This window comes from Nannobrachium achirus (genome assembly GCF_963921795.1).
Source record: "Nannobrachium achirus genome assembly, chromosome: 1".
Lineage (NCBI taxonomy): Eukaryota > Metazoa > Chordata > Actinopteri > Myctophiformes > Myctophidae > Nannobrachium > Nannobrachium achirus.
The window spans coordinates 8,647,281-8,662,904 of record NC_137810.1 but is presented as its reverse complement, the minus strand read 5'-3'; the positions used below and the strand labels follow the sequence as shown (position 1 = coordinate 8,662,904).

Below are 15,624 nucleotides of genomic sequence, written 5' to 3'. Positions count from 1 at the left end.
ACATAATATATGACATTTTAAAATGTAAACTTTTGTGCCCTCAAAAAATGGACAACACTAAATTAAGGCCAAGTGGCCTTGCCCCTAGAATGACCAAATTCCTTAGCCTTGAGTAAAAGTCAGAAAGCGTCACCTCTCTGTCCAGGGTGGCTGTTCTGGTGGAGATGCGTCCCAGCTTGGGGTCGATGTTGAACAGCTGGGTGCCAGTCAGCAGAGTGAACCTGATCCTGGTGTGCAGGCTCCCCTGCATGTCTTTGTCAGCAGCCAGAATCACTCCCACCTCCGTACCTATGACACATACACACAGTAAAACCACGTCAACATGAAGCACCCCCACCTCCGTACCTGTGGCACATCCACTAGGGCATTCACCAAATATTCGAATATTGGAATATTCGAATATCAAAGTCACTATTCGACGTTGTTCACCGAAGTCGAATATTCGATTATTTTTTATTTTTTAATTGTTATCTCTTTAAAAAATATATAGTTTATAAAGCTTGGCTAGATAGGAAGTCATAAGAATGAGTTGTCAATGCCCCTGGTGGATGAATTTGTTAATGCTCTATACCAGGGGTTCTCAAACCTTTGGGGGATGTGACCCCCAAAATAAACATATTTGAACTGGGGACACCCCACCCTGACAAGCACTTGGAATTCTAGGTATTACATTTAATGTGACTGGGTTCCACAGATAAATATTGTGACAATAGCAGATCTACATGCTCACAACGCCTCGCAACGCGCGGCGTTGTGAGCATGTAGATCGGCTATTTTCACAATGTTTGCCTCTTTCTTACTTAATATTTGATAGTTTGGCCAGTCCTGTCGAATATTCGACTATTCGAATACTTTGAGGTTGAATAATTCGAATACTAAAAATCACTATTCGTGAATGCCCTAACATCCACACAATAATACCACGTCATCAGGAATCACCCCCACATCATCAACGTGTCAGGTGACCTTCCGGTAACCCCGGAAATAAGTTGCATGAGCTACTAGCAAACAGCGCCATCCAGCGTCCCTTTCCACCACTCGTCCCATAGACTAAAGCCCTTTGCACACAGGACCGTTGCGTTTCTTTCCGTTTGCTGCATGAATAAAACGCATTGGATTTGGTGTGCAATGCTGTGCGGAATCAGCGCTGCGGATCCCAAAAGGAGTCATAAAAGGAGTGATGAGTTTTTTTTACCGCATGCGACAAGACGCACGAATCGAACTGGGTTCGATCGAGAAAAAAACGCACGGCCGCAGCCACTCGTCGCACAGCTAATTCGGATCCGGTGTGCATGAGGTCGTAGAGAATGTTTTCTTTTAAAAAAATGAAATTGTCCGTTTTATCCGTGCGGATGAACGCGCCTGTGTGCAAAGGGCTTAACACTATGTGGCTTTTTCCTTTTTGCCCCCTAAAAATCGCACTGACCCCCGACCCATCGGCTTTGTGGATTGGTCAAACTTTGCCGGACGTTTGTGCCACGAACTCATATAAGTGGCAGCACACGTAGCAGCACTACATTATTTTACAGGGGAGCACTTGATGAATCCGGTTGTATCCACGTTGGTTCTGGTGTGTAAAAATGTTCTGTTGGACGATCCATCTTAAAGGAATGTAGGCACACTTTGGTGACATCTGGACAGAAGGTGTATGTTTTTGGAGGCATCTTCAACACAGTGTCTTTGCGCTGCCAATCAGAGAGGGGGATGCCTTAATATTATGATCCCACTCTCATATACAGTATTAGATATGAAATCTCAGTTCCCCATGCTATTAAGTTAATGAAATGCCACCCCCTTTTTTCAATGCAAAATGCCAACATGGCCGGCGTGTTAGTATGGTCTATGTAGGGTATAGGGACCACTATAGCCCCTTTTCCAGTGGACCAACACCACACCACTCCACACCACTCCACACCACACCGCCCACTTGTGCCAGGTTTTCCACTACAAGGACCTGGGTAGAGTGGTGTGAAAGTGGTACTAAACAGGGTACTAAAAGTATCCACTCTAGAGTAGGTCTGAGCTAGGCCAAATAGGGCCAAACACTTCATAATGACTGATCACTCACTGACTTTTCATTTAGACCACCAGGATATAGCTGTAATCCATGATAATAGATTCTATTGTGTTATAATCACTGTTATAATCTATTATAGTGTATTATAATTATCATAGCAATACATTAATACTTTATAGTGTATTATAAACACAGTTATAATCCATTATATTTTAATTATAATTTAGGATAGTTGTAATACAAATTTATATAGTATTATAATCACAGTTAAAAGGGTCAATTTGTTTCTTACCGATAGGGGTACTTTTGTGTAATGGAAAATGTAGAGATTTTTATGTGGTGCGGTGTGGTGTGGTGTAGTGTGGTGTGTTGCTAAAGCTGCAGTCAAAAAGGGGCTTATGGGTCCAAATGGACACTAAAGGATCCATTTGAACCCCCAGGGGGGTCCCCGTACCCTATGTTGAGAAGCAGACACTCACAGACAGACATAGACGCACAGACGTAAGGACAGACTGGCAATCCAGGACAGAACTGGGCAAACAGGCTTTGATTAGTGTTTTCTCTGCATTTTCACTGGGATGTGAACTGTGATTCATCATGTGCTGTCCCTGTCGAGATAAAGTCACACCTTAACGACCACGCACACGCACACACAGTCACTCACACACACGCACACACACACACACACACACACACACACACACACACACACACACACACACACACACACACACACACAAACACACACATGCCATGTCGTACGTACCGTACTTCATTCCAGGCGCCTTACCGCTTTTTCAAGCGAGAAAATACCTGACCTGTGTTTTTCACCCTTGATTAAGCAACCACCCACCCATGCACCCACACACACACACATGAAGACTCAGGACGGCGTCTAACTTTTTGACACAAATGTAACATCTATCTATAAATGCGACAAATCTCTGTCTGTTTGTTTGTTTGTAATCCGCGTATCTCGAGAACCGTTCGTCCCACCGGCTTCAGATTCGGCACGCGCGTTCCCCGCCGCCGCGCGGAGTGCAGTGCCGGGCCTCGACCCGACCCGACTCGCGGTTTTCCGAAACCGGCGCGAAACGTTCGGAATCTCCTTATGCGGAGCTGATTGTTGACATCAGGCTGTTCCGGAGGAAATCGGCGCAAGCGCTGAGTCATTGTGACATCACTTCATAAAAGGCTCTGACATCACGTACGCCACATGAGTCAACACAAAATCTCTGTGAATGTGTATGTATGTATGTAATCCGCGTATCTCGAGAACCCTTCTTCCCACCGGCACGCGCGTTCTCCAGATATGGGCATAAAGTCTGACATCAGAGTTTTCTGCAACCGGTACTGTGTGTGCAGAGATCTTCATATATGGGCATAAGTGGACAAAGACAAACAGATGGTCAAAACGGGTCCTATGACAGGTATATTGGGGTTTGCATTAAAGGGTGGGGCATTCATGGGGTTTGCATTAAAGGGTGGGGCATTCATTCCCTATTTCAAATTCGGCACGTGCGTTCCCCACCGCAGCAGGTAGTGCAGTGCTCGGCCTCGACCCGACCCGACCCGATACACGATTTTCTGGAACCAGCACGAAAGGTTCGGATTCTGATGTCTGACTTCAGGATTTTCCGGAACTGGCACTGTGTCTGCATAGATCTCCATATATGGGCATAAAATGGATGCAGACAGACAAATACAGATATCTCCATATATGGGCATAAATGGACACAGGCAAACAGATGGTCAAAGATCTCCATATATGGGCATAAAGTGGACGCAGACAGACAGATACAGATATCTCCATATATGGGCATAAATGGACACAGGCAGACAGATGGTCAAAACGGGTCCTATGACAACAGGTATAATGGGGTTTGCATTAAGTTTGTCTCCTCCTCCATCTGTTTGTCTGTGTCCCTTTATTCCCATTATGGAGATCTCTGTATCTGTCTGTGCCTCCGACTGTGTTGCAGACACAGTGCCGGTTCCCCCTTTAATGCAAACCCCATTATACCTGTTGTCATAGGACCCGTTTTGACCATCTGTTTGAAAAAGCGACAGAAATCTCATATATGGGCATAAAATGGACGCAGATAAACAGATATCTCCATATATGGCATATATGGGCATACAATGGAAGCAGAATCACAAAGATCTCCATATACGGGCATAAAAGGGACACAGACAGACAGATACAGAGATCTCCATATATGGGCATAAAATGGACGCAGATAGACAGATATCTCCATATATGGGCATATATGGGCATAAAATGGACCCAGAACTATAACTGCAGTGATCTCCATATATGGACATAAAATGGACACCGACAGACAGACAGATACAGATATCTCCATATATGGGCATAAATGGACACAGGCAGACAAATGGTCAAAACGGGTCCTATGAAAACAGGTATAATGGGGTTTGCATTAAAGGGCGGGGCATTCATTCCCTATTTACATTGTTCCGAGTTGGCCAGGTCGCCGACTAGACGCTGGGCCGCCCGAAGGGCGGCCCAGCTTCTAGTTCTATGTAATGCCCAATTCATACAACTATGTCTGGTGCCGAACATAGCCTCGTGAAGGTTGTAATTACAGTATACTGTAGCCCTCAGAGGAGACTGACAGAAACCTTTTTTTTATCAAATTTGTATTATCTTTGTCAGTCGCCAACCACCTCCAATATTACTGTCCTCATTATAAAGATGATTTCATCCCTTCAGAATGTCACAGTATTTCCTCGTTTCCACCGAGAGCTATGCCAATAGAGGGTATGCATCATATCGTCGTTGTTGGAAACCTTGTATGTCCAAATCTGTTCGTTTTTTATATATCGTTTCAAAAACTATTTAAAATAGTGAAACTAGACAATCTACAAGCGCACAACGCCTCGCGGTGCGAGGCGTTGTGTGCTTGTAGATCTGCTATTATCACTAGTTTTGTGCAACAGTCCTTGTATGAAGAAGCAGGGCTTCACTTTACGAAAAGACGTACACATTGGAAACTTGGAGATACAAGGTTTCTGCCCGACAGTGACCATATGCCATTCAGGATCAGCACCGTGGACAGACTGATTGGCAAAACATCAAGCAGCATGAAGCACTGGAGTGTGGAAGCTCTCCTCCTCCTCCTGCTGACTCCTACTGACTCCTACTGACTCCTCATGACTCCTACTGACTCCCACTGACTCCTCATGACTCCTACTGACTCCGTTTTTTGCCACTCAGTAGGCATTCCCAAATAACGTCCCGATACGATGATGTCACGCGCATACCCTCTATTGATTCCTCCCCACACACATTTATGTGTGGTCACTGCTGTTGTATCCTACTGCCCAACGAGCACCGGTCTGGGTTCTGCAACATTACTTCTGAGACTCCTACATTCAATCCCTCATACAGTATATACTGTGCATACCAACCAAGCACAGGACTAGTGAATATAATCTCTGGGTCTGGTCAGCCTGCTGCTCACCTGCGATGCTCTGTTCGGTGACGTGGAACTCCAGCGGTCCGGTGAAGGTGGGAGCGTTGTCGTTGATGTCCATCACCAGCACCGTGATGGGAAGAGCCAGGTCCGTCTCCTTGTTGGTCGCCGTGTCCCACACCTGGGCATCAAACTGCACACACACACACACACACATACACACACACACACACACACACACCTGAGCATACCATTTAGGCATTTAGCAGACGCTCTTAAAACTGCCACAACCCGAGGAACCCAAAAGAAATGCTGCGGTCTCTCTCCGCCAGGCCAGAGGGAACCCAAGAATTAATATGCTTTAATCGCTATGAAACAATTAAAAGTATGATCCACTTGATCGCCGCTTATCGCTGTTTGTTTGCTAATCGTCGCCCTCGAAAAAGTGCTTCCAGTCCCATATCCGGTCCCAGCCGTTTCCGATTCCGGTCGGAAACCGAACGGGTGCCTCTGTCACAGCTAATGTTAGATTATATTGTAAACACGGCCAGACCTAGCTCGGCGGTGGAATGATAATTTTTCAATCAGATTGTTTTTGTTTGAAAGCTGTGAACGTGTGCACACAACTGGTACACGATCGGTGCACAATCGTGCATGATGGCCATGCACGGGCCCACGTTAAAAGGTAAGGTCATGTGGCAGAGAATGACAGGGTGACTTTTTAATAGCAGTAAATGAGTTAATCCAGAGCGATTTACAATAAGCAAGTTAAGCAACATCAAATTGGACACACAAACACCACCATTTATTCATTGTATATTCACCTGAAACAGTTTATATGCGTCGGCTGTACGCTTTACCACTTAAAGGTGGTGTAAAGACATAGTGTTTTGTTCAAATTAAGCATTAAATAGCTCTATATTCTGATAGTATTCTAATTTGGGCCATTTGAAAATAGTCGTGAGCTTTTAGACGTTTTTCTTTTAGACATTTTATACATTTGAAACAAGGCATTATGTCTGGTCCCACCTAGGGCTATCTCAATTATGAAATTTTACATGATGATTAATTGTCACTCAAATAATTGCGATTAACGATTTAATTGTGTTTTTGTCGTTGAGTATTACATTTCTGTTTGGCTTGTAGGCTTTGAAGTTGCTCATGGCAGATTTGACACAACCTAAATATACAAAGAAATGACTGACATATTTGTCAACTTTATACTTTAAAAAGTACATCGATAGTGGAAATAGCCAATCTACAAGCTCACAACACGTTGTGAGCTTGAAGATCTGCTATTTCCACTATTTCGGAAATAATTGAAAATACACGGCCCAACTTACATCAACAAAGCCCAACTGACATCACACTGACAGTGCCCAAATTTGGAGATGACATCACAGACTGGCCTGGACACGGAACACCATAATTGTACGGATACAACGGGTATTTCACAACTGGACATCGATGGTGACTATTCTGCCCAACGGGCACCGCTCTGCGACGCGTTCTCCAACATTACTTCTGAGACTCCTACATTCAATCCCTCATTGCAATAATTTCGATCAGACGATTGAGTAATAATTGTGACAGCCTGGTATAGTCCCACCTACCACGAACTCAGCGTACTGCTCCCGGTCCACGGCGTAGTGCACGCGCAGCATGCCCGTGCGGCGGTCCACAGAGAACAGGTCCTTGGGGGGCAGGTCCACCCCGGGACCCCGGATGGTGTAGTACACCGAGTAGTTGACCGCCGAGTCCGAGCCCACCTGACACAGAACAACAACACACAACACAGGAGGAGCAGAGGTTTTTAACCCAATTAGAACAGGAACGCATTATTACTTTTAACATTATTTTACAGTATGCTTGCCTTTAACTATTAGAATATAGCAGATATACAAGCTCGCAGCGTGGCACTGTGTGCCGCCCTGTGAGCTTGTAGATCTGCTTTTTTTTTTTTTTATCTAGATTATTTTTGCATGTCTTTTGTTTTTGACCCGATTCTATAAATGTCTTCTAAATCGTTCTAAGGTTTTTGAAAAACTCACGTTTCTGTCTTCAGTGGTTCTCAAACTTCAAGGACCCCTAAAATTACAGTCTATGTATTTGGCCGCCGACCCCCATCTCGAAATATTATGTATCAGGACCCCCAGAAGCAAATATTTGAGTTACAAATGTTCAATTTAAAAAAAGATATATTTAAAGATTTGCTAAAACACACAAAAAAAACATGATTTTTCAAAAATAGATGAGGCAATGATGGATGATTTAGAAAGATAGACTGTCCCGATTGGAGCCACTAGAGGCAAAATGGTACAAAGCCTACAAAACAGATTGTAGGCTAAAATGATAGAAAGCAGTAAATTATAGCAGTCTAAAAAGAAGTTATCCTTTAAGGGTTCCAAATGGCCACTCAGGGAACCCAGAGGGTCCCTGGACCCGGTAAAACCGTTAAAGGGAACCGTTAGGGCATGGAACCGCTAAGAGGTAATCGTTAAAATCCCAAATAGTCAGGGGATACATTTGTTACCAAAAAAAATGAAGAAAAAAAAAACTATGGTTTAGGGATGAGTCATCACTTTTCACAGTTTATGGGGTCCATTTTTAGCCCACAGAATGTTTTCCGTGCAAAACAAATGCTTACCATGGATTCAGAATAATTAAAAACACCTAGTTAGACCCCTCACATCCCACTTAAAGCATATTTTTGGGAGTCATTTTTTTCCCCTATAGTATAGTGTATAGAGACCCAGAATTATAGAGACCCAGAATATAGAGACCCAGAATTACCCTAGCTGTCAAAGATTCTCCTAGGAACTTTGCATTTCAAACTGTTAGATACTGTATCTTACTAGACAACTTTACGAACACATTGGTGAAGAAATCGTTTGGTAAGGAATTTATTCCCAGCTCCCTACCCTACGGAGCACCCACATGAAAACCACACCAAAACACTGATCTAGTGTTTAGGACAGAATAGAGTGAAGGGTACAGGCTGGCTGGCTGCCACTGCATCATGTGAATGAACTACAATAAAATGTTCCACCGCAGTCAAACATTAGCCAGCCATTTGTCTGCTGTCTGTACTGCTCATGTCAAGTATTAATCACATGAGTGGCTTTTACAACAAATCAATGCCAACAACTAACTGGCTGGGATTAGGATGACAGATAGGGGAGGAAAGTTCCAGCCACAAAAAATCTTTGCTTTCATTGATAGATAAATAATCTGCTGCTGAAATGAAGTGTTATGGGTCATATATTTTATAATGTTTAAGTCGGTAGACAGAAAAAGGGGTCAAAATACAGCTCAATTAAAGGACAACTTTGTTTTTTTACAACAAGGATTCATATTTTAGATAGTCACAAGAGAAAAGAAAAGATGAGCGTTAAAATGTTTTCATTTACTTTCTATCGTTTTAGTGATTTAGATATTTGCTAAGTAACTGGACTTAATCTAGGTAAGAAAAAAAGAAGAAGAAACTGTATACACATTGTGTCAAAAGCAGTCAACGCTCATAAGTGTCACATCACAACACAAATAGCTATACTTAAAACACAACTTATCAATTAGTCTGGGGCCTTAGGGTTTTTTTTTCCGTGATAATCAGTCTAAGGTGCCGGCTACATGGACCTGGATATTTCTGAAGCTAGACATTTGCTAGACATTTTTTTGTGCGGTTGGGGCTTGCAGCCACACAAAGCTGAATATTTTGGTCGCGAAGCTTGATAACTGTCCAAACAGTCAATGCTAGTCAGTGCTACACAAGTATCTCACCACCAAGTCAAACACAAGCAAATGCAATAATACTCATTACTACCAACACAACCCAATAGTGCAGAGCTAAACAAAAGTGTCCATCAGTCAGTGAAAACAAAAGTGACACAGCAAAACGCCACATGAAACCCTCCTTGGAAAGGTCCTTATAGAGGTCAGAGTCAGTACAAACAAATCCCCTTGAGCTCAATGTGCCAAGTTTGATGCAACGGTACGTATCGCAAGTCCAGATGTTATGTTTGTGACCAAATTATTATTAAAAAAAAAAGAGTGAGCTCAAAGTTTGCCCACGCTTCTGGGCTTTGAAGCGCGGCCTACATCTGACCTACATCTGGTGGGATGCGGGACGCTAAATGAAATTAACTCCGCTCAATTCACACTAGGTATGATTGTTTCATCTTCTCTACTCATGGCCGTCAGTTCCCACCTGATGTCGTGTGGGAGTTCTGAGCGCTCCAGACCGCTCTGAATAACTGCTAGCTTGCATAACGTATTCAGGCTAGGACTTAAGTCTAAGACACACAGGTCAAGTGGGTAGTCTCCTCCAAAGAGGATGATACGATTTCCCACCATGCAACAGCACGTCGTCCTAGGTGGGCGTTTCCCCTTGGGCTCAACCTTCTTCCAGCCAAAGGTCACTGGGTTGAATTTCCACAAATTATTTAAGTCCTGTCTCAAGCTGCAGCAGCCATATATGTACAACTCTCCATTGTAGGTAAAGGCTGAATGACTCATGCGTTCTTCAGGAAAAAGCTGTTCAGCTGTGTTCAGCCAGCAGTTGGTCTCTGTGTCAAACACCCTGATGGTGTTGTTGTGGTGTCTGTACAGACCAATCAAGCCCCCAAATACAAACATCTTTGTCCCGATGATGATGGCAGAGTGGGCTGATGTTGCAGGTGGTCTATTGCCTCCGGTGTTAATTAAAGACCAGACCATTGCGGTTGTGTCAAATTTGAAGATGTCATTAGTGCGTTCATCCTCAGTCCATCCTCCATGAATATACATGACCTTCTCCAACACACAGGCTGAGTGCTCCCACCTCCCCTCTGGAACTGTCCCAGAAACCCTGGGCTTGAACCATCTGTGGGCGTCGACATCGAAGGCATAAATAACGTTGCAGTAAGGGAACCCTACCCAGAACCCTCCCCAGAGGTAGACAGTATCTTCAATCAGCACGGCCGTGTGGTCCCGGCGCCAGGAGGGAACCTCAAGGTGACGTTCTCCTTGTCCAGGTGTCTCTGGGGGCAACGTTGTCCAGCGCAAAGACACTGTGTTGAAGATGTGTACACCAATCTGATCACTGTCCTTGCCACTGAATTCCCCAAAATCGTACACCTTCTGTCCAACTGTCACCGCAACGTGTCTGCGGCTCTTTATTCCTTTATGGATAGTCCAACAGAACATTCTAACACAACGGACCCAACGTGGATCTAACCGGATTCATCAAGTGCTCCTCCGTAAAAGAATGCAGTGCTGCTATGTGCGCTGCCACTTATATATGTTCGGCGGCACAAACGTCCTGCAAAGTTTAGCCCTCGCTGCTATCCGACTGCCGAAAGCCGCCAGAGTATGCTTCCCTACAACTTGCGACCCGACGCGACAGTGTACCCACCGCCCATTCAACAGCATATTTAACAGTGTACCCACCGCCCATTCAACAGCAGATTTAACAGTGTACCCACTGCCCATTCAACAGTAGATTTAACAGTGACCAAAGTTGTTGTGGTGGAGAGCTACCGGTACCTTAATGTCAAAGACCTAGTTGAAATCAAAAATATGTTTTTCACACTTTTAGAGCATATCTGTAGTGATAATATGGCCATACCCAACAGTAGATGGAAAAGCAAGTGACAAAAATCCTCTTGGCTTAAAGCAAGCTTGCTTTAGGCCAAGAGGAATGAAGGTGACTTCCATAGGGAATGAATTATACAACGCCCTCACCCCCCAAAGGAGAAGGACAGGAGAGGGGCTTCTACTGTGTGAACGAGGCCTAAGTGGTTATAAGAGACAGATGTATACTGACCAGTTATAAGAGACAGATGTACAGTATACTGACCGGTTCCACGTCCTTAGGGAAGGGAGGAGTGTCGTGTTCTACTATGTTGAAGGGCAGCGGACTCCATCTCCTCTTGGAGCGCTTACGGGCCTGGTCCCACGGTGCTTTCTGAGGGGGCCGCGGACCACCCTTCTGCTGAGGGGCCTGGTCCCACGGCTCTCTCTGAGGGGACCACGGACCACCCACCTGCTGTAGGAAAAACAAAACAACCATTAGGCCAACCTTTTTTTTTTTCTTTTTTTTTTTTAGTGAGTGAGTGTGATTCGTTTGAACGTTCAGAACGTGAACAAACTCGTTCACTTCCTTAAACTGTTACATTCAACTGTTATATTCAAACTGTTACATTTCCCGTCCCCTCCCAGGTATACAGGATGGGAGGGGCGGGCTGTACACGCGACGTAAGAACGCTCCTGTGGGACGATAGCGCTACTGAACTGTGAACGTGAACGGATCATTTGAACGGATCATTGCCGTGAACATGAACGAAATGATTCTTTCTCTGAAATGAAGGCTAATAAGTTAAAATATGAGACAAAGGGGGCACGGTGGCGCAGTGGTTAGCGCTTCGCCTCACAGCTAGAAGGTCCTGGGTTTGATTCCCACCGGGGGACGCTGTGGGTGCTGGGGGTGTGTTTCTCCCTCCGCATCATCAGCGCCCACACCCTAGGTGAGGTTGGCGATAGGGCCTTTCTGTGTGGAGTTGGCATGTTCTCCCCGTGTATCCTAGGGTTGATACCCTCACAAAAACATGCAGTAATCCTGGTCTAAATAATGCCTCCCCCTGGCCAGCCGGGGCGCCTGATGGAGGGGAAAGGAACTGGTTGGAATAACGTGTTCCTTCCACACGCTACGTCCATCCCGGGGAAATCACCCCTGTCAGGTGAAAATAAACAACTTGGACTACTCATGCATTGAAGGAAGCATGAGGTCAATCCGTTGTCTCCCCAGGTGTGGCAGAGGGAGAGCAGAGCCCAGGATTACATAGGCAATTGGCACTGGGAGAAAATGGGTTGCAAAATCGTGGGATAAAAATTATTTAAAAAAGGTTAAAATATGAGACAAAATAAACAAACCTGGGGTGACAGGGCCCCTCCCTCTTGACTCACTCCCAACTGACATCAAAGCCGCCCACCACCCCTAGCCCTGTTCAAAGCCTCCCGCAAAACGCACCTTCTCAGCCTCGCATTCCCCACTAAATTCTAATCCCTCCTTCTGCCTTTTCATTTTAACCTTGTCTTTGCTTGGGTTTTAGCCTTTTAACTTTTAGCTGTTCTCTTAATAGATGTGTCTTTTTTGTTTTGTTGTCTCCACCAGCCGAAGGCTGAGGGAGAGCTTTGTAGAAGTCGAGTATATACGTATATATGCAAGTAATTCTGTCATGTCGTGTTGTGTCGTGTCCTACCATAGCGACCACCTCAGACCAAAATACAACCAAAGACTTCAGTTTAGAATGCTGACAATCTCTAATCTACATACTATTAGCTTGAATCAGTTCTGATGAGGCCAAGTGTAATTTAACTCAATCACCCAACACGTGTTATTTTAAATAGCAGATCTACAAGCCCACAATGCTGTGAGTTTGTATAATGTAATGTATACAGAGCTGAAGTGATTAATGTATGTTTTGAAATAACAATAAAAATCTACAAAGTAATTAGTAACTAAAGTTGTCACATAATTGTAGGACTACAATATTTAGGACTGAGGCTGATTCTAAAAACACCTAATAAATCATGTGTTTAGGGTTCATGAAGTTTTCTGAAATAGTTCAAATATGTATTCAAAATTACAAAAACGTTATGCTGATAAGCATAAAGGGGTTCCCGTCTTGAAAGGTAAAAACACCCAAAGGGTTTCCCACCCAAAATGGGTCATTCAGAACGGGTACATATTATTGTGTATCATTATTTTATGCTTTAACTATTGAAAAATAGCAGATATACAAACTCACAGCGAGCTTGTAGATCTGCTATTTTTGAAAAATTTGAAAATTCGAATTTTCACCCGATTCTTTTGAATCCTTCAAAATACTTTTTGAAAAACATGTGTTTCTATGTCAGCAATTTGTCTAGCCATCGTCAAAGAAAAGGTCCTTTTCACTTCAACTGGAGATCAGTTAGTCTGTTCTTGAGAGACTCGCCACAAAAGGTTCGGAAATCTAACTTTGGTCGATTATATCTCCCCTTTAATAAACCCAAATGGTATTGTGTTTTATAACATTTTTATCGTTGATTTGTCACCTTTACAACGAGGTACAGCTTGTAAGCATCAGGCATTCGAGGCATGAGCTACACAGCCAAGCGTGTGGGTAGCACCGACCAAAACATTTGCCAACATTCGGTCCATTATATCCCCCCTTTAAGTATGCCAAATGGTATTGTCTTTGATATCATTGTTATCGTTGATTTGTCACCTTTACAACGAGGTATGGCTTGTAAGGATCGGGCATTCATGGAATGAGCAACACAGCCAAACGTGTGGGTAGCGCCCCTCCAAAAATGGTCAAAATGGCCTGGCAGGCCTGCAATACTGTTCTTTTGGTGTTCACCTGTGTTACTTGGGGCATTGAATGATTGCACTCTCCAACAGTAATAATGAAAAGAAAAAATCACACTTGTGTGAACTGAGCGGTGGAGGCTGTGTGTGTGTGTGCGTGCGTGCGTGTGTGTGTGTGTATTTGTGTGTGAATGTGAGTGTGAGTGTGCCTGGCCTGGCCTGAACAACAGCGCCCCTCCCTTAACATGTGTGGTCAAAAAAGGTATAGCAGGCTACATACACCACAGGCTACATACAGACAGACAGACACACACACATGGATACACACACGGCCACGCTATGGAGACGGTGTGACCACCGCTCAAAAACAACACATATTGGCCATTTTTACACTTTGTTAATGTTAAGCCCAGTGTCAGGGAAGCCCAAAACGAGAGTAAATGCCAGCAGAACAGTATTGCAAGCCATTTTGGCAAAGTTCTGGTCGGCGCTACCCACACGTTTGGCTGTGTAGCTCATGCCTCGAATGCCCGATGCTTACAAGCTGTACTTTGTTGTAAAGGTGACAAATCAACGATAAAAATGATATAAAACACAATACCATTTGTGTTTATTAAAGGGGAGATATAATCGACCAAAGTTAGATTTCCGAACTTTTTGTGGCGAGTTTTATGTCAGTGGTTCTCAAACCTTTTCATGTGAAGGACCCCCAAAATGATATTTATTTGGCCACAGACTCCCCATCTCAAAATATCTAGTTCCAGGGACCACCCAGAAGCAAAATTTGAGTTACAAATGTTCGCTTTGAAAATACACATATTCAAAGATTTGCACACATTTTCACGACTTTTTCAAAAATAGCAGATCTACAAGCTCGCAGCGCGGCACTCGGTGCCGCGCTGTGAGCTTGTATATCTGCTATTTTTCACTGGTTAAAGCATTCAATAATTCTAGGCCTAAATGGGTCAATTAACTCATTGACTGCCAAGGCCCGAGTTTCCCGAGTTATTACAGTAGTCCCAGGCTGCCACAGCCCGAGTTTCCCGAGTTTGAAGCCATTTTGAAAAAAAAAAAATGAAAAAAAAAGATTTTTTTTTTCAAAAACCTTTTTTATAAAAAAAAATCTAAAAATGCCTCAAATGTATTAGGCATGATCGCAATTGCGAAATTGCATGTCTAGCCCCATAACAAACACATCTTTCAAAATGTCAAAAATGGCTGTTTTGTCTGACTTTGAAGGCTTGTATCTCATGAATGCCTGAACGGATTTCCAAGCGGATTTTTTTGTTTGAAAGCTGTTAAAAAGTACTACACATATGGTGCATGATCTAGGCATGGGCGTGCACAATCCGTGCACTAAAAATGTATCCGTGCACTAGAAATTTAGGAAGGTGGCAGTGTTTGTTTTGTCTGACTTTGAAGGCTTCTATCTCATGAATGCCTGAACGGATTTCCAAGCGGATTTTTTTGTTTGAAAGCTGTTAAAAAGTACTACACATATGGTGCATATATGGTGCATGGGCATGCACGATCCGTGCACTAAAAATTGATCCGTGCACTAGAAATTTAGGAACGTGGCATCCTGGTACTTGGCGGCCATCTTGAAATGGGCATTCAATGAGTTAAGTAAATGTACTCAGTTACTGGACACCACTGGACCTTCCTCACCTGTGCTGGGGCGGGGCGGAGGTGGACGTCCATCCCCCTGGTGCGTCCCCCCCTCCCCCCCTCGCTCACCCACACCCGGAAGGTCCTCTGTGACGTCACCGCGGTGGCCCTGTCCGTCACGATGGTGCCGTCCTCCCTCACCGAGAAGTCCGGGTCGGTGGAGGTCAGGT

General features: G+C 44.1%; 1 protein-coding gene across 2 annotated transcripts in view; it reads right to left on the bottom strand.

Moving 5' to 3' along the window:
- The window catches only part of LOC308293581 (desmocollin 2-like protein), a 53,905-nt gene extending 38,327 nt beyond the window's left edge, over positions 1-15,578 (bottom strand). For both annotated transcript variants that reach the window (XM_080736169.1, XM_080736170.1), the window contains exons 1-5: positions 15,455-15,578; positions 11,291-11,479; positions 7,068-7,223; positions 5,503-5,647; positions 134-288 (exon numbers count right to left, since the gene is read on the bottom strand). In XM_080736169.1, the coding sequence (XP_080592295.1) occupies positions 134-288; positions 5,503-5,647; positions 7,068-7,223; positions 11,291-11,479; positions 15,455-15,487 (678 nt within the window). In that variant the 5' untranslated portion in view covers positions 15,488-15,578. The remainder of the gene's footprint in view (positions 1-133; positions 289-5,502; positions 5,648-7,067; positions 7,224-11,290; positions 11,480-15,454) is intronic.
- Between the last annotated feature and the right edge of the window lie 46 nt (positions 15,579-15,624).